General features: G+C 49.9%; 1 protein-coding gene and 1 long non-coding RNA gene across 4 annotated transcripts in view; one reads left to right on the top strand and one right to left on the bottom strand.

The window, feature by feature from the left end:
• The first annotated feature begins 2,535 nt into the window (after positions 1-2,535).
• LOC120517658 overlaps positions 2,536-22,198 on the top strand; it is a 35,978-nt gene continuing 16,315 nt past the window's right edge. Inside the window, exons 1-2 of the long non-coding RNA XR_005631075.1 lie at positions 2,536-2,608; positions 3,296-3,515. This is a non-coding gene — a long non-coding RNA (uncharacterized LOC120517658). The remainder of the gene's footprint in view (positions 2,609-3,295; positions 3,516-22,198) is intronic.
• Positions 18,817-22,198, bottom strand: part of LOC120517656 (protein shisa-6) — a 196,250-nt gene continuing 192,868 nt past the window's right edge. For all 3 annotated transcript variants that reach the window (XM_039740087.1, XM_039740086.1, XM_039740088.1), the window contains exon 8: positions 18,817-21,473. In XM_039740087.1, the coding sequence (XP_039596021.1) occupies positions 20,896-21,473 (578 nt within the window). In that variant the 3' untranslated portion in view covers positions 18,817-20,895. The remainder of the gene's footprint in view (positions 21,474-22,198) is intronic.

Here is a 22,198-nt window from a genome sequence, read left to right as displayed (position 1 = left end):
ACGCCTCTTTACTTAATTCCGTTTTTTTTTTTTGTTTTTTTTTTAACCCCAGTTTGCTTATCTTGACGGTTCATTTTGTACAAATGATCTGCTGAGTCTAACTAATGTGAACGCACCTGTCCTGGCACGCATGCGCACATTCATATGTCTGCACAATCGTCTGCGTCACCAACAACAAAAGACATCATATGTTTGAGACGTCAAAATGGCCGCGCAATTGTATATGTCGCACTTTGCAGGACAGTCCGTCAGCAGCACACGATTAGGTCGAGAAGGCGAATAAAGACAGACGGTAGGGTCTTGCTGTTTTCATGGCTACTGCTGGCATTGGCACATACAGTGGTAGAGCCGTGACCATTGTTACAGCCATGGCCCTCCTCCGTTATTGTTTTACCACGATGCCCGGGCCAGTTGATGACGTCAATGCTCAGCCACTGCATATAAGAAACAGCCCATGAAGCGGACTCACTCTTGTCACGCGGCCACGGATTACTCCAGGACCACACTACATATGAACGCGACTCGGATCTGATTTGACAAGATCAAATTTCTGAAAACATGAGATATGTGTCACATTAAGGCAAAAAATCAGATTTGTGGCACTTCAGCCTGGTCATGTGAACGTAGCCTAAATGTCCCGTGAAAAGGGTATTTTTGAAAGTTTCGTTCCACAGCGAAGCACTTAAGACCGAGTCGTGCCGCGTCGGTTAGCTGGACGAGTTTGAGGACACGAGGGTTTTGTTTTTTTTGCCAGACCTCCTGGTATGAAGCTCCTGATCTCCGGATAGGGCTGGTGGTCCTGGTGCTTCCGTTTCTCATCTGTCAATGGGACGGTCAGGGCTGCTGCTGCCTCGCCACTCCCCGACAGTGGACTCGGTTTGGGTGGGCATTAAAAGTCGGGTTTCAAACAGAGGTGACTCTTGCCTGGGCTCCATGACACTCGGATTGCCGTGTGCTTCGTGCGCACGTGAACAACTTTCTGATGCCGCGTTCACGGCATGCCTGATATTCGTTCGCTGGTCTCCATTAAATGACGGCAGTTTAATCAAAAATGAACCTCGTTTAGTTCGTTCCGTCTGGGCGCTTCCCGGCCTTTTTGGTGTGGTGTCCTTTCAAACGGAAGGTGTCGCCGTCAACGCAGTTGACACTTTCCTGTAACATTTGGTTTAAAAGCAGCATCCCGACTGCGCTGACCTCGTTTGTAAGTTGCTATGGATACAACTGTTCACAAAGTCAGAAAATGTCCGTAGAAAAGTAAATTGACAGGATCGTGGAAGTCCACAGTTCGGATAACAAGAGCAGCGAGAACAAATGAAAGAACACAGAAAGTGCAAGAGCGCCGATTTCAAGTGCTGCGCCCCTCAACTTCAATCAGGACGAGCCCACCTCCTGCCCGAAGTCGCCGATGCCACAGATGCGCCTCTTGTTTTCTGGTTTAACAGGACTGCTGTGCTTGTACTTCATATGAATGTGGAATTTCAAAAATGAGGTGACGGTGCGCCCAGCTAATTGTACAACACTTAAAGCAAGCAAAGAAGTTGAAGAATAAGTAGTGGTGACTGGTGCAAAGGGTGGCAAACGGGGTGGTTCAAGGGTCTTTATCCGGGCAGAAATTGGACAAGAAGGAAGTCGGGCTGTTCTCTGTCTCAATCACGAGTCTGGCAGAAGGTGTCAACACCACAGCTTACGTCAACTATTTAGTCCCCTGAAACACTGAATGGCAGCATCTGTGGGCTACGGTAGCCAATCTGACCCCACAGGCCATGCTGGGAAATCCCAGTCCCAGTCCCTCGGCAGGGCCCAGTTGGATTCTGTGCGTGCTGCAGGAAGTGGTGCTTCATACTTTGAGGGGCTCCATCTTTTTCGGAAGGAGATCTTGTGCTCCGGTGCAGGAAGTACTTCTGGGTCTCGTGTAAGAGGAGCAGTTCAGCTTCACTCAGGCTAACGCTCACCTGGGAGGTGCGGAGGAAAGTAGTGTGTTTGTGTTGTGTTGTAACGCACTGCTGCTGTGCTCACAGAGGAGAGTCCTGTGCAGGGTACACAGGGTGTACAGGGTGAATTAAAGGAGCATGAGGTTGTGTTTAGGGGTGCTGTTATGCCCCCTGCTGGCCACACCAGGTAAAGTTCTAGAGCAGAGCAGAGACTACTGGGGTGGCCCTGGTGACATGTGACTTGGACCTGACTTGTTTTATTTTTATGTGCTTTTGGGTTCACAGTGCCAGTGCTGCTACCCTAGTAATCCAGTGTCCTGGCATTGAACCCAGTGCCCAGTTATTGTCTGAGTGCAGCTTGTGTGTTCTCCTTATGTTTCTGTGCGATCCTCAGGTTATCTTAACTGGCCTTTGGGAGCACCAGTGGGCCCTGAGATGACCTGGCACTCCACACCACACAGGCTTGGATTGGGCCTTGTGCCCGGTGCTGATGAGTTGACCCTGAATAGGACGTCACCTGAGAAGTTGTGTTTGTTTTAGAATATGATGCAATTTACTGAAATAGTTTCTCATTAATAGGGTTAGTAATCCAAATGTGTGTGAAGCGGACACCGCAAAGTGAAGAGAAGACGCGTGTGTTGGCATCCAGGAGGACAAGAACGTTTGCCAGTCTGCAGGTAAATCTGCAATCAATTCTCTTCAATTGGACGCCATTTATGTTCTCTTTCATTTAATCCTCTCTGGCTTTCTGTCAATATGTTAGTCACGCACACGTTTACTAAATAAGTCTTCTTATCAGTCCTTTCTCATCTACTCTCTTATATCCTGCCCTCCACATCTGCTGTATATTTATTTTATTTTATATAACATCATTCACAACTATGTCTTTAATTTCTCTGACATCTTTTACCTCTGAATCTTAACTTTTTATGGTGCCTTTCACTTCTTTATCATTTTGTACTGCGTCTTTAACTTGCATACCCGTGTAGCAGCTCATCTCTTCATGAGTGTGAAGTAAAGTGAAATTCTTTCTTGCTTGTCCACCTTTTCTTCATCCTTCAGCACGGCAATAAGCAAGAAATGTGAAGAACTTCGTGGTAGTGAATAGAAAACGCAAATCGGCGGCTTAGCTGAGGGGAAACGTCCCTGAGAAGATCTCTAGTAACATTTAACTGATTATAATAAAATAAAATAAAATGGAAGAGTCGCTTAGCCTCAGCCCCCCTGATCTACTGACCTGGGTTCACAGCCCCCCCGTTTTCTAAAGAAACTGCTGATCGCGCCGGCCCTGCTGTGGACGACGGTGCCTTTAGCACCTAAATCTTCATTCTGTATAAAGTCTTTCACGTTATTTTCTTTTCCAGAATGTGGCGCGACAGTCCCTGCCCTCCTAGAGGCGCTTAGTGAGGCGGGCATTTTGAAAATCCTCCGAAGGTGGTCCTTTTGGCTTTGTGTTCACTTCATCATCAAACAAACTGGAAACGCCAGCAGATCTGCGCCATTCTGGTCGCCTCCTTTCACTCGTGAAGTCCCACCCTGAACTCGTGAAACATCTAAAGAACGACTTCAAGCACAGGGAACGATGTAAGCATCCATTTCAATATCTTATTATTTTCACCATACGGTGTGCTGGAAGGTTTTAGGAACTTCTAGAATTCTTGTGAATTTCTGTGCCAATGTAACCTAAAATGTCATCCGGTGCTCAAAGTTGGGGTCCCTCGTGGCTGCCGACCTAATTAACTCACTTTGTGTGTTTTGAGGTCAGTTTACAAAGTCGAGCATTCCAAGTGTTTATGGGGAGATGGTTTTGTGTTTTTTATTTAAATTTTTTTTCGCTTTGCTCGCCCACCCCGTGTTTGGTTTACTGGATATACAATCTAAAGAGATTGTTGTTTTCATGGGAGTTGTTACACATACATTATTTTCACTTTTACTTTAAAAACTTTTGTAAAAACAATACTTGTCCTTTATTTCCGGCCCCGGGTGTGGTTACGTCTCTTTCTCTGGACGTATAGCGCTGCTCGTGTTGTGAAGGGGTGTAGCTGCTTGCTGTCGCGCTGCCCGTCGATCATTTCTAAGCCTGTACAGCCGCTGTCCTTTTTGCCACTTCGTGTCTCTGCTGCTCGTGTTGTGTTGGGGCGGCTAAACGCACGCTAAGGAGAAGCGGTCGGATCATCTGCTGCGAGCTGTGTGTTTTGCTTGTCATTGTTTTAAAAGCTGGGAGGAAGTCAAAGTGTCTTCTGAGAAGATCACGTCTCGTCTCCCCAGGATTTTTTTTTATAATAGAGAGATGTTCATCGTCATCATCAGGTGTTCTGATCGTGTAAGCACCTCAATGGCTCTGATGTTAAAGTAACCGCAGCCTTCCACTGTCTGCTCTGCTCTGCTTGTCGTTCATTGTCATCATAAGGACTAGGGGTCTTTGCTTCACTCGCTATCATTTTTTTAAGACTTTAGATTTTTCCTACTTCCATTATCTCTCTAACCTGCTCTGCATGTTTATCACGCCAACGTTTTTGAATTCTTTACGACGTTCTACTTTGTCATCTACTCTTTTGTCTTTTATTTCTGTGGTTAAATCTCTTGGCACAAAGTCTCTTCTTGCGGGGCATGAACATATCTCTCTGAAAAAGTCGCGTCTCATCCCCGAATTTTTTTTATTATAATAGAGAGATACGTTTAAACTGAAAAAAGACAGAAAAACGACGAGAGGACTTTAATGCATAGAAAAAATACAAATGTAGTAATCACACTGCGGTGCTTTTCTGACTGCAGAATAAGAGAAGAAAGAGAAGTGAATGAAAGGAGATCAATTAGAGGCGAAACAACTCGCTGACTGGAAGGAAAACCTGCGGCCACATGAAGTACCAAGGGCGAGTTTGGAAACCACTCCTCTAACAATAAAGAGAACACAAAGTGTTAAACATTTTATTCATTTATCAATCAAAATGATTCAACATTAAATCAGGGGAAAAAAAAAATATATATATAGTATATGAATGAATGCTGTCAAGTAGCAGACATGATGACTTTACAGTAACTGGAGGAGTCGCACGTGTCGGTCTTGGCACATTAACCAGTGTGATGAGGCCATTTGCCATCTCTGCACCCCCACCCCCTTGGTATGTAAAACGTGAGACGTCAGACAGACGAGCTTCTCTTCTCTTGGTCGCTGGATGTCCACTGTCTTGCACTCAGTGCTCACCCCTGTGACTGTGGACTGGTTGGGGTGAGTCAGGACTAAACCTCGCAGACACCCGCCACCACCACCAGCTGCTGCGGCCTCGCACCTCGCTAAGGTAACGTAAATGAAGGCTACGACTGAAACCAGCTGGAAAGTTGTCTAATGTGACGTGGCCTTGGGTGTTTACTTCTGGGGTCCCTTCAGACCGAGACAAAGTGGATGAGGGTATTCTGGGAGGAGAGTGATCAAAGATCAAAAAGGCTGCCTTTCATTGTGTCGCTAGTGCATCAGAACAACTGGAATTTCTGTGTGTTTATAAAATACAGGGCACTAAAACTTGAATCCCCAGTGACCAAAGAGTCGAAGGTGCCTGGGATGAAACCCCAACAGTGGGTGTCAGGGACCACTTATCCTCTGACCAGATTGTCTTACCGTGTGACCGCCCTCTGAGCCCTCCTTGTAGAGTGGACTTTGCTGGCGTCCCATCCAGGGTTGTCTGCTGCCTTGTGCTTCGTGCAGCCGGAGTTGTTTCTTGTCCACAGCAAGGCGTGCGCTCCCTCGGTGGGTGGTAAGGTAGGTGTAGGTGGGCGATTTCACTGATGAAGCTCACTGCCACCTTTCAGCCGAGCTTTCAGTCCACGGGTTCAAAAGATCAGCTCGTAACCTTTCGTGGGTTTCAGTTTAAAGGGGGAGGCCACGCGCACCGAGACCTCCTCGAGCCCGCGCCTCGGAGGCCAAGTTAGCGCAACTCCCGTTGCTAGGCAACCGTGGCACGCAGACGCCTTTCCGCAGCCTCCAAAGTGACGACTCCTGCGGCAGCTTCTCTAGGAGAACGAGCGGCCGCCGCGACTGGGCCTGATTTTGATGTTTTGTGAAGTGAAGTCACTCCCCAGATGTAGCGGCGTTTCTGATTTTTATTTTTTATTATTTATAATGTGCCCCCCTCGGGTGACGCGCCTGCTCCGGGTTAATTCTCACAAGACGCCGGGCTCGCGCGCATGTCTGCCGTTCGGTTCGGTTTTACTCATTTGTCACACTCGCTCTTTTAAAGTGCAGATTAAAGCAGCGCGCATTTATGCTTCTGTGTGCCGATCTTAATGGCGGTGTTCTGGCCACTTACTTTTTATGCTTCAAAGGGATTTTTTTTTTCCTTTTTGTGTGTGTGAGAAACCAGACCTGCTCGCCTCCAAACTCTTACTGCTGGTTAATTACTGCGACTGCTCTCATCCAGCTGTTTCCCCTAATGATTTTCCCCTTAAATCCACGTGATTTTTCATTTTTGAGCATTTCCAAGAAGCGCAGCCTTCTATTGTTCTGAATTATTCGCTCTCTTCTGCCTGCCTTCGCCACTGAACTCGTTTCTTTTTCTTTTTCATATTCAGTCCCTTCACAGGATAAATGGGAGTTTGTGCCGCGCTGCGGCCCGCGCTTTATTAGCGTCGTCTTCATCTGATTCACAAATACAGTTAATGACGGCGAATGGCATGTGCTGGCACCGTCATTAGTGCCGAAGAAACGGAGCTCTGGGTCTGCAGGATCATCCTCATCGTCTGCCTGTTTACTTACCAAGCACTTCGTCAATTAGCAGAGTGACTCCGGCTTCATCAAAGAGGCGCATCGCGGGCCGTGTGTGTGAGGAGGTGCCCTTTCATATTTCACCCAAATTCTTAAACTCTCGGGTGGCACTCGCTTGTTTTTTTCTTTCTGGTTACCTGGGGGGTTCAATTGGCTCAAAGTCCAATAGCCAAGAATGTCCGAACCGGAGGGGCGTCTTGTGGATCGAGTTGCTGATCCACGGGGGTCCACTCGACACACACAGAGAGACATCCCAGAAATCTGAAAAGCGCACCCTGATGACATGCAAGGCTGAAAACTGGCACTGCGTGGGGTCGACGTTCTAGGAAAGTTTATTCCTGTCGGAAATGAAATCAAATGACATGGCCTCGTTTTGTATGTTTTGTTATGAACATTCCTTAAACAGAAAGGCTGTAAACTGTTAAAAAACCAAACAAACAACCAAATAAACAACCGATACTTGCTAATTTATTAAAGACATTCAACAATAAAGACCTCAAATATCTAAGAGTTTGGTTGTTTTTTAATCAGTGGCTACTCCAAGCTGGCCTTCTCTGAGAGACTTTTTATGTTTAACGTAGAAGTGGTGGGCTGGCGCCCTGCCCGGGGTTTGTGTCCTGCTTTGTGCCCTGTGTTGGCTGGGTTTGGCTCCAGCAGACCCCCGTGAGCCTGTCATTAGGATACAGCGGGTCGGATGGATGCTGTGCTGTCTTTTTGTTTTTTCCCGCCTTGCCATCTTCTCCACACAATGGCAGTTGCTGTGATTTGTTGTTCTGGAAGTTCTGTGGTTGGCATCATCAATGTGCCACCACAAGCAGCAGCATGTTGGATGGGTCCCAGTCCGAGTTGGCGGATGTCAAAGATACAACCCGTCGTCATGCCCGTCTTAAGATTCCCATTGTGACTTTTGCTTTGATTTCTCTTATTAGTTTTCAGGGTTTAGATTTGGGAGTTGACGTCTGATTTTTCTTTTTTGATTTCTTCTCCTGGTCGTCCCTTTAAGCTTGGCAGCCTTTACTGTGCGAGCTCAACCACAGTGGCATCAGAACGCCTCCCCACCAGCAGTCAAGCCCGAAACTCACAAACCACACGACTATACTGGGGAAAAAAAAAAAAGATTCGGGTGCAAAGCCCAAAAGTCCTAACAAGAAGCACAAAATGGCAGACCCAACGCTGGGTTTCAGGGATTGGCTGGTACTCCAGCACCTAATTAGGAGGCTCCGCCTCCTCTGGCCCCACCAGGACAAACAACAATGAGCGCCCAAGACAAAGAAACCTAAAACAGTGTAAAACTGAACAATAATTATTCAACAACTCCATTTTAAATACATACAAAGTTAAACTTAAAAAAATCCGAATTAATAACAGAACATGAAAAATAATAACAAACAACCGCAGGTTTGAATAAACAACATAAACTTGAGGCAGAGCAGCATGACTGGCTGTGCTCGCCCCTTTCCTGTGCCCATGTTGCCAGTTGAACCCTTGTCCTCAATCACCCTCTGTAGGCCTTGTTTCTGCATGAGCGGTGGCCCTACTATTGCAAAAAACCGCTTGGCCACCCCGGTGCCAGCCGTCCAACCTGTCCTGGCAGAACTCAAACTTAAAATCATTTGAAGTGGCCGCCGGGAGGGACGTTTTGCTCATGAAATGTCCCAGAGAGGCCGACCTGCCGCTGCTCCCCTCAGTCCACCGCTGGAGGGGCACAAAGTGACGGGCCGAATGGCCACCTCTTGGCTCGCCTTCCTGCCCATCTGCCTGCTGGCGCCTCACTGTTTGCGCTCCTTTGAATTTCTGAGCTCTTGATTTCAGGGTCTTCGCCAGCATCCCAGGGAGCTTAGCGCTCTTGAGTCTGTTTGCTGAGCGCGGCCTTCGCTGTTTGTTTAACACTTTGTGGGATTGTCTGCCAGCTCGGATGTGTTTGTGTGAATTTGTTGCGGTCTTAACAGTCGCCTGGCCTGGTCACTTAACTCTCGGTGACAGGCGCATCGGAAAGGGACCACCTTTGCAGGACCTGGACTTGTCGGCCTCTTAGCAGATTTGCTGTCAAGTCTGACACTGGGATTTGTCAGGTCAGCTCCGGGCACCGACGTGTGCCCAGCTGGCACCCCCGCGTCCTTTTAGTTAAATGAGTGGCGAGTCACGGGCAGCACCGCTTAAACATGCACTAGAAAAGGACCCTGGCAAGAGAGGAACAGGAGAACAGACAAAGTGGGGCAAATCTAACCACAAATAATCGACGAGACCCCCCTAAGGGTGGGCATGCTGCTGGATCTGAATGCGAACTTGAAAGTAAAATGACGCCAGTGGTGAGGCCTTTACACACCCAGCTGATTTAACATCACAGGTGGCCCTCAGCCTCGTGCCATTACATGAGGGTAACACTTGTGTTTGGTAAAGGCTCAGGCCTGGCACAGCAGGAATTGATGTGCCACTCGGCAGTGAACGTTTATTTGGTGCATGCAGGAAAAGGTGACAAAGCCAGAGGGCAAAGGGGCACCCCACACCCACATGATGCCAGCTGTCTGAGATGGCCAGTGCACCATGTGACTGCTAAACGATAGATGTAGGTGGGAGGAGCCAGGGGCCGAGGTGTGTTCTGATTGGTGGTCTTCTCTCTCTGTGTCACTTTTTACTTTTTAAGTCTTTTGGACTTTTTTTTTTTTTAAATTCATTTTTGATATTTGTTTTATTAGTTTCAGGCAGTTTAGGAGAGAGCTTCCTCTGAGGACAATCCAGACTGCCCTGGCATCGGACGTCATGGCGTGCTGAGCTTGGTGTGCCCATCACAAGCCGCAGTGCCCTGTGAATATTCTTACTGTCATTTACTCCTGCTTTGAGCCTGATGTTGCTGGGATGGGCTGTGTCCACCTGAGACCTTGTGACAATAAGAATGGGCAATCTGGGCACACCAAGGGTCGGGCGATTAAACTAGTGAGACGTTTACAACCGCAGGTGTCGCCAGTAGCCTTCTCTGCCAAAAGAATGCCCTGTCTGGTTTAGTTTGGGAGCGGGTGGTGAGATCTTGGGTTCAAGGCCCAGAAGGGTGTGAGCTGTGGCACACGTGACCCAGACTGGCATCAACTTGAGTCCAGTGCTGCTGGTACAGAACCAGGCCCTCCATGAGTGAGTGGTGGGGTAAGGGGGGTGGAGGAGGGATGGCTGGGTGTGTCAGGGCAGGACTTGTTAGTATTGTAAATGCTCCCCAGTCCACAAGTTTACTGGAGTGATTCGGGCACACCCCTGGCACACTCTTTGGTATGGCAGTCGACCAGAAACCCTTCTGGTTGAGCCAAAAAGACCCCTTGCCCATCGGTGGAGCAGGGAGGTGGCAGGCCAGAAGTGAGAGGAGCAAAGGGCAGCTGTGCCCCTGTGTGCCAGAGGAGCCCTCAAGGCTTTGGCGTTGACTCTTCTTCCTGGTTGTTCTCTTTTCTTCTTTCATTACTTTGATGTTTCTGGTTGTCGTTTGTGTTTGGGGGGCCGTCTGCGTGCAGGAGTCTGAGCCCCTCGCCAGTAGTTGGCACAATGTTGAGCCAATGAAATGTGATCTGACTCGAAGACCTGGAATATTAGTTCTGACTTGATCTAGTGCCATATTTAAGAATTGCAGAAATGATCTTAATTAAGCACTTGTGCCAAGCGCAGCCATTATGTTTGTCCTTGATAAGATATTGTGTCTCCGTACCCAAACACATCATTCAGCAATTCCGCTAATTACTAGATTGCTCATGCTAATCATATGCATATGTTAATCAGCATAATGGCAGCCAAGCTCGTTTAGAAAGTGCCACATGTGATGTAATGGGCACCGTCGGCGCCGCCCTCCTTCCATGTGGGGGGGCTCACCTGCCAGCCTTTGGCTTCTGAACTTTTCAAACATGCGACAGAATTCTCATTCATTAGAAGGCTGTGAGGGTCTTTAAGAGTAAAGCGGGCACGGACTCGGCCACAAAGCCCACCTGCACTTCATTACTGGCAAGTGGGAAATCCACTTAGGGGGAACACGGGCACAACATATAAGTGGAGTGGTCAGGCCGTGGCACTAAGCAGTGTGCCCCCAACTAAAGGTAAAAGGAACTCGGAGGACCAACAGGGAGGTTGTGAGGACGAGCCTTTCATTAAAGGCAGATGCCAGCGTCGCTGGGTCGCGTATTTTATAATCGGGGGCTCCGTCATGCGAGGGGAGAATTTAGCCAGCGCCTTGATGCTTTAGCCACTAGGGGGCCCCGCTGCCCTGTATGCTGTATTGTGTACCTGTCCTCTAATATATAGCGCCATCTCAGGCAGGTTGAAGTGCCAAGCTGAGGGGCACACAGAGAGTTATTGGTGTCCAGGCAGCTGCTGTTATATAGCGCCTTGCCCTAGTGAATGCCACGGGCAGCTCCCGCATTTGTTCAGTGTCAGCCCAGCCTTGTTGAGGGCCATCCATGAGTCAGGTGGTCTGGTGCCTTAACCAACAGTCGACCACACTGTGTGATTGTCATATTTACGTCATAGTTGGCTTTTGCACGGGTAGTCCACGTCCCGAAGTGCCACTTTGGTGGCTGTGTCCCCAGGCCCCCAACTCCCAGGCTTTGCTAAGGCGCAGGGTTAGTTGGACGCACACTTGGCATCATCCAAGTGAAGTTTCTGGATGGGCCCACTAAAGTGAATTTGCTCAGAGTCGCTCCCCCTTGGCACGACGAGGCTCGTCTGGCCACAACGTTACCGAAAGGTGAAAAACAAGTGGCAGGGAAACGGGGTGTCGCTGCCACCTCCATAGCTGGCACTTAGAGCAATTAGTGGAGTTCGGGATGGTCAAATGAGTCTACAAGACCCCCTCATGGTCGCAGTTCACAGCACCTTTGGTCAACATGACGTCACCCCTCGCAGACCAACTTGCTCAGGGTGTCACAGTGGCGGGCAGCTTTGCCATGTCACCGCAGCACATCTTGTAACAGCTGGCACGTTTGTCATGCTCTGTTGTTTTCATGTCCTTATAGCAGGAGCACTGGTGCAGTCGGTGACATGGGACAAAGTGGTCACTAGGGGACCATGCTACCAGTTCATTTTGACAGAACGTCTAAGGGGTGAGACCCCATCACACAATGCAGTGCCACCCTTGGTGTGCCAAATCAGAAGGTTGGTGCGTCCAAACTGCCAGCTAACTCGGAGTAAATCATTCAACTGGGAGAAGATAGTCCGATAGGTGACCCTCCCCAGAAGGCGCTATATAGGATATGCGTCCCCCTCATGTTCTTTAAAGACTCTGCAGGACCCCCGCCTGCCCCCCAAGTCACAATTAGTGGAGCTCAAAGGCCCAGAGCATGCTGGGATGTGCGCCTCTTCATACGCTTGAAGGCCCAGCGCACGCCGCAGTGTGAAATTAGGGTCCCCCTCAGCTCCTCCAGACGCCCCCCCTCCGGTTGGGTTTGCGGCCCCCTCAGTCCCACTCATTAGTGCCTTCTGATGGTCCGGAAAGGCAAAGCCTGGCGCTGCCATCCTGGTGTTGCAGCCCCCTGGGGGCACCCAGTGGTTGGTTTCCATTCTCAGAAATTCACAAGGAGGGTGGGCTCAGCGGCTACAGCTCTGGACCGGACCCCTCCACTGCACCAGGAAGTCACTCTGAGGGGGGGGGGTCGGGGCGTTGACTTACCTGGAAGAGCCTGGTGGCCATTTCAGTTGTCACACATGTTGGACCACCACACCCGACGCTGGTGGGTATCTTTATTCTTCTTACTTGCCTTGTCATAAGTGTCACAATTCAGATAGACTTGTTTAATTTGTTTAATGATTTATTTGTATGGGGGACGTGGCACATGAGGTGAGACCCTTTTGTGTGCTCGTGTCACGGGGCCAACAAAGAAAAAAAAAACAGTTTGGACCCCCTTCTCTGTCATGTGCCTGCCATGTGATACTCTGCCAGTGGTGGTCCTGCTGGCCCACAAGCCCATAGACATTCTGCGAGTGTTTCCTCACCTGTGCCCGTTCTGGCCACCTTGGCATTCTGTCTGACATCTTGGAGACGGACACGGGTGGGCACTGCTCCCCACCCTAATGGTGGTACATCAACGGAGACTGACAGTGAACCACGCTGAGCCCCCTGTGGCTTGTCCCTGCTTTGAGAGGCGACATCTTCATGGCAGCCCGACACATTAACTCACGATGCACCACCATGCGAAGTGGTTCTGCCGGTGGGGGGCACTCAGATGGCATGCACTTTGTCATCTTGTTTCAGAAAGCCTGGCGCCCCACTTGTCATTTTTCAGCCCCCGTCGGTGACACTCCCTCGTGACACGGCTCACTTCAGTTGACACTTTCACTCACTGGTGACAGCTGGAACTCCTGCCTTTATAGCGCCTTTCCTTTGTGGCAGTGTGAGTGGCAGCAGGGGTCCTGACTCTGTGTGAGCCCCGAATAGGTCAAGTGGCACGAATGACTTGTCACCTGTCACCTGTACTTGGGCACAGGCATGATGATCTGCTCGGCTTTGTTCATGGGGGGCTGCAGGGCTTCACTCTCATTTAATTTGAGACTCGTTATGTGACACTCTAGTGACAGAGCCTTGGCGGCTCGTAGACGTGTTGTGCTTCTTCCAAACTCCTTCTCTTGTGCCATCCTGTCTCTGAGCTCAGTGGACAACACCACGGACCCTCTGTGGATGGCTGCCCTCCCAGTCTCGCTGTCTGGCTGTGCGCTGACAGGCGTGGGGTCCGCAAGTGCCACCCCCATCACTGTGACGGGGACAGAGGCGGACGCCATGGGGGTCGGGTTGTCATTCACGCCAGGATGAAAAGGAGACCACCTCAGAACAACAGAAGACAGAAACACAGACGGCCGAGCGGCAGCCCGGCCCACGGTTCGACAGTTATATAACAATTTATTGGTTTGAATCCATAAACAGTTCTAACTGAGAAAAGTGAAAAAGTCCTCGAAGCCTCTACGTTTCCTACGGTGGTCCTAGCTGTACAACTACAGACGGTACAGGATGTGCTTCATACGGTCGGCCATCGAGAACGACGAGAGCTACAGAGAAACAGTCGAGTGCCGCTCAGCCAACGTCTGTGCAAAGTTACAGAAACAAAGTCACCGACGTGGCGGCCAGCAGTGACCCCGGGGAGGAAGTGCAGGGACATCCGTCATGTCGTCTCGTCCGTTTGCGTCTACGTTACGTTTAACTGCAGGAAATCCGCTGCTTTCAAAGTGTCATGGATATGGAAAGTCACCCCAGCCGGGTACAAAGTGTGACGGTGTGGTCACTTCATACAAAGAGGGGAGGGACGTCTGTCTGTTTGAGTTAAGAGCAGCCAGACGGTTCACTCGGGGGTCTCCTGAGCCTGGCCTGGACAAGCGGGGGGGTCTCGAGTGGTCTGTCGTTTTGGTCTCCATTGCCAGTGACACCCCCTGTTTTTGCTGCTCTTGTGGGGACAATTCCAAATCACCCCACCCCGGTCCTCCCACTCTCCATCTAACAAAGCCATGTGTACCCTCTGGTGCTCAGAGAAGGCCAGTGAGGGTCTCGTGTGTCACCCTGGGGGCACTGAACTGCGTTGGTTTCGATTCGCTTACTCGTTGACTTTGTGATTTGTTTGTTCCTACAGCTGATCAGCTGACACTAAGCAGGTGACTTTATGGAAGAAGAAGAAGGGGGGGATCAGAGGAGCAGGACTGGGGGTCCGCACTGGAGTGAGCAGAAGCCGAGCAGGCAGGTGGGCAGCAAGAGGCGAGAGCGGACAATCAACCCGAACACAGCAGGGCAAGTCAGGGTGCACAGAGGGAGCCGAGAGACACTGGGGGCTCCACACCCCCTTACTGGATATGGTGGGGGGGGGCAGTCCTGGGGAACAAACATCGCCTCTCATATGTCACTCCTTTACCAGGCGAGTTACACGAATCTTCTAGCGAAGGGTGGGGGGCACTGGTGGGGTCCGACATACCCGGTGACTTCATCACAAGCAGGTCTGACTTTAGTCTCAAGTTGTAGTTGAGTGCAAGTGAGGGGCCGCCAAGCGATGACAGCGAATGTGATGAGGTACGGGGGGGGCACCAAGGACCTCGCAAATGGAAGAGACGCTAGTCTGTCAGCTTTAGAATTGTGACACGGTGCTGGAGAAGTGCCATTGTGACATGTAGCATGACATCCTCGGGGGACGATGACGGCAACGGTAGTCGGCGAGTGTGACATCCCTTTCCAACCAGAACTCATGTAACGCGTCAGAGGATTTTGGTCCACCACGACTTCTAAAGCCAATCTGCTGCCTGCCCACTTGTTCAGCGCCCGCTCCTGTGAGGGGTCCAGTTTTGTGGTTGGAGCCCCTCTGCTTTATGGGATCCCCCACGTAAGGCCAGCCTGAATTGGGGTCATCAGTAGTGGCCGTCGTCACGGTGCCTGGTCTCCCGACTGCCGAGTCAAGAGGGGCTTTAATTCTGCGTCCGAGCGCTTAGTGCTGTAGTGACCCGAGGGGGGCGGCCGTTTGATTGTCTCATTCCTTTAGGCCATGCTGCGCTCACGCTGAATGTTTCCGGCCTTGAGATGATATGAGATATTCAAAGCCTGATGATGATGATGAGTAGAATGGGTCACCTCAGGCCTAACATTGACAAGTCATCACACAAGTGTCACCTTGTCACTAGCACCACCATATTGAACGCCAGGACTGACGTGGATGCTTATTGCTTGTACAGTCCGTTGGGTTTCTGAACAACATCAGCGATGCGGCCCAAGAACAAAAGGGGTCCACATCATGCAGTCCATTAAATTCATCCCCCCAAAAAATAAACTCTGCCATCTGGGTCTGCATGGTAGGGTGAACCTGCCGCCAACTGGGCAACGGTGGAGTGCAAGTGGAGTCACCATGTCATACAATGGGGCACGGGGGCCATAAGCACCACCCTGGATGGGGCACACGCTATGAGTTTAGGATGTGGCAGAAATGCCAGACAGGCTGCCCCTGGGCAAGATGTGAAGCTGCAGCGCCAACCTAAATTAGAGTGGTGGTGCCAGAAGGGCAAAAATCAGCCATCAAATCTGTGTCACAACATTTGTCATGTTATTAGTTTGGTCACGTTGTTAGAACTCTCAACACTGAGACCCCCATCTCCAGCTCTGGCCCTGCTCTTCATTCTAACCCTCCTCTTAATCAACGGCCACTTTGCATGGCTAATTAACTCGTTTTCATTGAGTTTAATTACTTGATTAGTAAGCCAAAAGAAGACCACCTCAGTTGGGGTCTGAAACTCCAACCATTTTCTTAACTACATTAAACCCGGTATTTGGTGGTCCCGTTATAATACCAGCCACAGGGAATGCACACACCAGTGTGTTTCTTCGTGCCAGTCCCAAGCCCGGATAAATGGGGAGGGTTAAGGCAGGAAGGGCATCCAGTGTAAAATTTTGCCAGATCAATAAGCGGACAACAATACAAATTTCCATACTGGATCGGTCGAGCCCCGGGTTAACAACGACCACCACCAGTACTGTTAGCCAACAGGGTGCAGGTGGAAATTGGGCTACTGTTGACCAAAGAAGAAGAGGGGGGAGACGTGTCCGGAGGCAGGAGGAGAGGAGGAAGGTAAAGAGAGTGGAACTGAGGGTAGGAACTCTGAATGCTGGCAGTATGGCTGGTAAGTGGAGAGAGTTAGCAGATATGATGGTGAGAAGGAAGGTTGATATATTGTGTGTGAAGCGACTAAATGGAATGGGAGTAAGGCCAGGTGGATCGGAGGTGGATTCAAATTGTTCTATCACGGTGTGGATGGGAGGAGAAATGGAGTAGGGGTTATACTGAAGGAACAGCATCTCAGGATTGTTTGGAGGTGAAGAGAGTGTCAGACAGAGTGATGATTATGAAGCTGGACATTGGAGGTGTGGTGATGAATGTTGTTAGTGCATATGCACCACAAGTTGGGATGAAGTGATGAACAGAATGTGGTGATTGGAGCAGATTTCAATGGACATGTTGGTGAAGGGAACAATGGAGACGAGGAGGTGATGGGTAGGTATGGTGTCAAGGAGAGGAATGGAGAAGGTCAGAGGATCATGGATTTTGCCAAAAGGATGGACATGTCTGTGGTGAATACGTATTTTAAGAAGAGGAAGGAGCATAGGGAGATGTACAAGAGTGGAGGAAGATGCACACAGGTAGATGACATCCTGTGCAGAAGAGTCAATCTGAAGGAGACTGGGGACTGCAAAGTGGTGGCAGGGGAAAGTGTAGTTAAGCAGCGTAGGATGGTGGTCTGTAGGATGACGTTGGAGATCAAGAAAAGGAGGAGAGTGAGGGCAGAGCCAAGGATCAAATGGTGGAAGTTGAAAAAGGAAGACTGCAAGGTTGAGTTTAGGGAGGAGCTGACACTGGTACTGGGTGGCAGTGAAGAGTCACCAGACAGCTGGGAAACCACACCAGATGAGGTAAGGGTGACAGCAAGAAGGGCGCTTAGCGTGACATCAGGACAGAGGAAGGAGGAAAAGGAAACCTGGTGGTGGAATGGGGAAGTACAGGAAAGTATACAGACGAAGAGGATGGCGAAGAAGAAGTGGGATAGTCAGAGAGATGCAGAAAGTAGACAAGAGTACAAGAAGATAAGGCGCAAGGTGAAGAGGGAGGCGGCGAAGACTAAAGAAAAGGCGTATGATGAGTTGTACGAGAGGTTGGACACTAAGGAGGGAGAAAAGGACTGGTGGGCTACAGAGAGGGACTGAGCTGGGAAAGATGAGCAGCAGGTTAGGGAGACAAAGGATAAAGATGTGAACGTACTCACAAGCGAGGAGAGTGTGGTGAGAAGATGGAAAGAGGACTTTGAGAGGCTGATGAATGAAGTGAACGAGAGAGAGAAGAGGTTGGATGATGTGGAGATAGTGAATCAGGAAGTGCAACGGATTAGCAAGGAGGAAGTGAGGACAGCGATGAAGAGGATGAAGAATGGAAAGGCCGCTGGTCCAGATGACATACCTGTGGAAGCATGGAGGTGTCTAGGAGAGATGGCAGTGGAGTTTTTAAGCAGATTGTTTAATGGAATCTTGGAAAGAGAGAGGATGATGAGGATTGGAGAAGAAGTGTACTGGTGGGCCGATATTTAAGAATAAGGGGGATGTGCAGGACTGAAGTAACTACAGTGGGATAAAACTGATGAGCCATAGCATGAAGTTATGAGAAAGAGTAGTGGAAACTTAAGAAGTGAGGTGATGATTAGTGAACAGCAGGATGGTTTCATGCCCAGAAAGAGCACCACAGATGTGATGTTTGCTCTGATGATGTTGATGGAGAAGTTTAGAGAAGGCCAGAAGGAGTTACATTGTGCCTTTGTGGACCTGGAGAAAACAAATGGCAGGGTGACTGAGAGGAGCTGTGGTATTGTATGAGGAGGAAGTCGGGAATGGCAGAGAAGCACGTAAGAGTTGTACAGGATATGAAGTGTGACCGTGCGGAGGTCTGCGGTAGGAGTGACGGAGATGGGATTACATCAGGATCGACTCTGAGCCCTTTCTTATTTGCAATGGTGATGGACAGGTTGACAGACGAGATTAGACAGGAGTCCCCGTGGACTGTGATGTTTGCTGATGACATTGTGATCTGTAGCGATAGTAGGGAGCAGGTTGAGGAGACCCTGGAGAGGTGGAGGAATGAAGGTCAGTAGGACCACCAAGACAGAATACATGTGCGTGAATGAGAGGGAGGTCAGTAGAATGGTGAGGATGCAGGGAGTAGAGTTGGTGAAGGTGGATGAGTTTAAATACTTGGGATCAACAGTACAGAGTAATGGGGATTGTGGAAGAGAGGTGAAGAAGAGAGTGCAGGCAGGGTGGACTGGGTGGAGAAGAGTGTCGGGAGTAATTTGTGACAGACGTTATCAGCAAGAGTAAAAGGGAGGCTCTACAGGACGGTAGAGAGACCAGCAATGTTATATGGGTTGGTGATGGTGGCACAGGTGGCAGAGTTAAAGATGCTAAGATCTGCATTGGGTGTGACGAGGATGGACAGGATTAGAAATGAGGACATTAGAGGGTCAACTCCAGTTGGACGGTTGGGAAACAAAGTCAGAGAGGCGAGATTGTGTTGGTTTGGACGTGCAGAGGAGAGATGAGGGGTATATTGGGAGAAGGGTGCTAAGGATAGAGCTGCTGGGTAAGAGGAGAGGAGGAAGGCCTAAGAGAAGGTTTATGGATGTGGTGAGAGAGGACATGCAGGTGACGGAGGTGACAGAACAAGATGTAGAGGACAGAAAGATATGGAAGAAGATCCGCTGTTGTGACCACTAACGCGAGCAGCCTAACGACAGACATTTTGAAAATGGCGGATTTTCTTTTTTCTAAAATGGTCACCAAAAGCAGACCACCTTTACCGAGACCTTCTCCGTTCTTTATCCTCAGATATCGTAAGGTGGACATGGGTCAGCTGCTCATCCGATGGCTTTTCTGTCTCTCAAAAAATAAATAACGAAGGAGGCGAAGTCTTAAATGACAATTAAAATGACAACATAAGAAGTGAATTAGCAGCAAAGATGAATCAAGAAAAGGATTAGGATGAAAACCTGTGGTGGTCTAGCACTGGACTCTGAATGTTTGGCTGATCATTCTTTTTCCTTTTCAGGTATTTAATTGCGATTCATATGATGTATGAAAGACACGGGTGCAAAGGGGGTCTCAGTCAGCCTGCTCACCTACTGGCTCGCCGTTATTAATATTAACTCACCGAAAATGAAGGCAACAGAGCGGGTTCCATTAGCAAATGTGGAGGAGGTGGCATCACATCTGAGAGTCGGTGCTCGATAGGGGGCGCTCTACTAAAGGGTCCTCAGCGTGTACCCCTCGTCTTTCTCGTTTACTGTTAATGCGCGCCCTGATCCAACCCGAAAGCGGACTCAGCCGTAGATTTGCAGACCCAACGCCCCCTTTTGCCAGAGTTTAGTTCATTCATCGCTTTACGTCATCGCTTAGCGTGGCCCACACCGGGGTGTCCTTCCGTCCGGACGTTTCCAGTCGCCGGCTCTGCTGCTGAACACTAGACTCTTTTTAACACTTCCGCTTAGTGGACTCGGCGTCGCCCTCTAGTGGACGTCGGCTTTTTAACTGATCTGCTGCTCTGTCGACGGTTTCCCTTCATTTTCATTCCCCACCCCACCGGAGGAGGAAGGAGGGCAGGCCGTAACACACGGAGGGTCTACTCTGACATGTCACAGGCGTTTGAATGCGGAGGAGCTCAGGGAACGCATCGAGCTACGGAGTGAATGGACGCCGCTGCCTGTTAACTGCTTCAAGATAACATCGTGTAAGGCATTTTAGACAAAGCATACAGACAACTAACAGTTCACAGTTTTAATCCTCTTCTTGCCGAAAGTTACAACGATATTTTAATTTGCGTAATGATTTTTAGTTACATCGTGACAGCAATGTTCTTAACAATAAAGACAACGGTTATTTATTCCACTTGGACGAACGCTATTATTTACATCATATAATTGCTGATATGTAAATGAATGCAGCTTTTTCTACCGATCTAGCAGGAATAAGTAAATAGCCAAAAAAATAAAATAAAAATTGAAAATAAAATGTAAGGCTGCAAAAAAAAAAAAAAACCCAAAAGAACGCATTTTGTTTTTTAGCAACTGGAGGAGCTCTGCCGGTTTTCTTCCCCTCCCCCGCACACTAACGCTTCCATTCCAAGTGGGCGGTCGGCCGGCCGGTGGTCCCGACCCCTCCGTACAGCGGCGGCTCCTCTCGTCTATTTACAGAAGCAGCTGAGACGTGCGTGCTGGCTGGCTGGCCGGCCGGCCATTACAAAAGAGAGCAAAGCAGCGTTTGAATTCATTGTGCTTATTAACCCACAAAGCCACTTCATTATTGAAATGGGGCGTTTTTAAGAGGCACTGGCAAAAGTGCTCAAACCAGTTCAGTATCGGAGGTATCGCTAAAGCTCATACTGGAACTGGGAGTGACACCTCTCGGCCGTTATTGCAGTTCCGCTTGTCGTCTCGGGACGCGCTCACTCCCCTGTACAAAGCCCTTGTGTGCTGGCTGGCAGGCAGGCAGGCAGGCCGTGTGACGTGCGCTCGTAGGACAGGCGTCTCCGTCCCTCCTGCACAGTTCGGCGCAGTCAGACAGACAGACTGGGGAAGCTGGTGCCGCAAGCAAATCCGTCCGTCCGTCCCAACGTGTGGCCACACACAAGGTCACTGCGCAGCGGCGGGCCGGGACAGTGCCAGAGGCGGGCCGTGTCCCGAGCGTCTTTACACAGTTACTTCCGTTTTGCTCGCTGTGCGGTAGTGGTGGTGGTGTCCTGGGATGTACTGAAGCTGCTCCACCGTGTGGGTCCTTCTGGAAGCAAAGGCCTGCCGCTTGGTGGCGGTCTGGTTCATACTCAAAGTGTTATACAAATTGTTTGAGGCACTAGGATGAGAGTGCATTTTTGTCATCTTGTATCGGTCCATGACGGGTGTGGACACGAACACGTCGGTGTGTGACAACGCCCTGGACATGGACTTCTCGCGAAAGCCGGAGCGCTTGAGTGACATCACCTTGTCTGGCGAAAGGAGAGGGTCTTGGGAGTGTAAGCGCTCCGCAGAGAGGAGCTGCTCGTCCGAGAGGATGCGTCCCCCGTAAGGTGTCCCGTACTCCTGCGGCGGGGCTCTTTCTGGTGACAGCACTCTGTCCTGGGACATGGCCCGCTGCACTCTGCGCGGCCGTTCCCGGTGATTGCCTTGCTGCTCTTGACTCATTTTGAGGATGTGCAGCGGGAGGGTCCCCCTCGCCGCCAAGTCCGGGAGGTGCCGTTTTCTGGTGTAATAGTCGTCCACCTCTTTGTCACCTGCAAAACACGGAAATAAAGGGTCAGGACGGGGACATCACGCTTCGTAACCCACCGGCCGGTTTGGTTTTCTGACAATCAGACAAATGGGAGTTGAGCTGGGACTGAATGGAAGACACACGAACCAGCCCCCCGGGACCCCCACACCTCAGCTGTAATGTTAATGGACGAATCGCACTTTACTGCACGTTCGTGGGTGTTAGCGACACTCCGACACTTTTTCAGATTTTGTTGCTATGCCCTGCGGTGGCACACGCAGTAAAAAGCACAACATACGGACAGCTTTCAGGGGCATTCCTGACACAAACGCCTAATTTTTGGCAGAAGGTACAACGTAAAAGAAAGAGGGTCTGCGCACCCCTTGAGGTAACTCCATGGCCATTCTAAGTCAGACAAGTGACACATGCTGAAGAGGGGGCCATTTACTGTGACGTTCTCACACCCACCTGGTCCAGTTCAGGGTCACTGGGTATGGGCAAAGTGTGTCCCAGTATTAGACGACCCCAGAAATGATAGCCACTATTGTGACGCACCGGTCTTTAGTCCGAGTGAAGGCGCTATATTCAGTACACCTAACCCTCCCAGAGGACTGTCGCCCACAGCGTGCCCACCAGGCACTTGGGGCTTCAGCCACTAAAGTACACCCTTACCCAGAGTGCCGTTTCACCCAGGACTACCCGTCTGTTAAACCTTTGAGTTTCTGCTTAATGGACTTGAGTATGGTC

The sequence above is a fragment of the Polypterus senegalus genome, chromosome 17, assembly GCF_016835505.1.
Source record: "Polypterus senegalus isolate Bchr_013 chromosome 17, ASM1683550v1, whole genome shotgun sequence".
NCBI classification, from domain to species: Eukaryota; Metazoa; Chordata; class Cladistia; order Polypteriformes; family Polypteridae; genus Polypterus; species Polypterus senegalus.
Note: the sequence above shows the minus strand (reverse complement) of the source record. Positions and strands in the feature narration are given on the sequence as shown.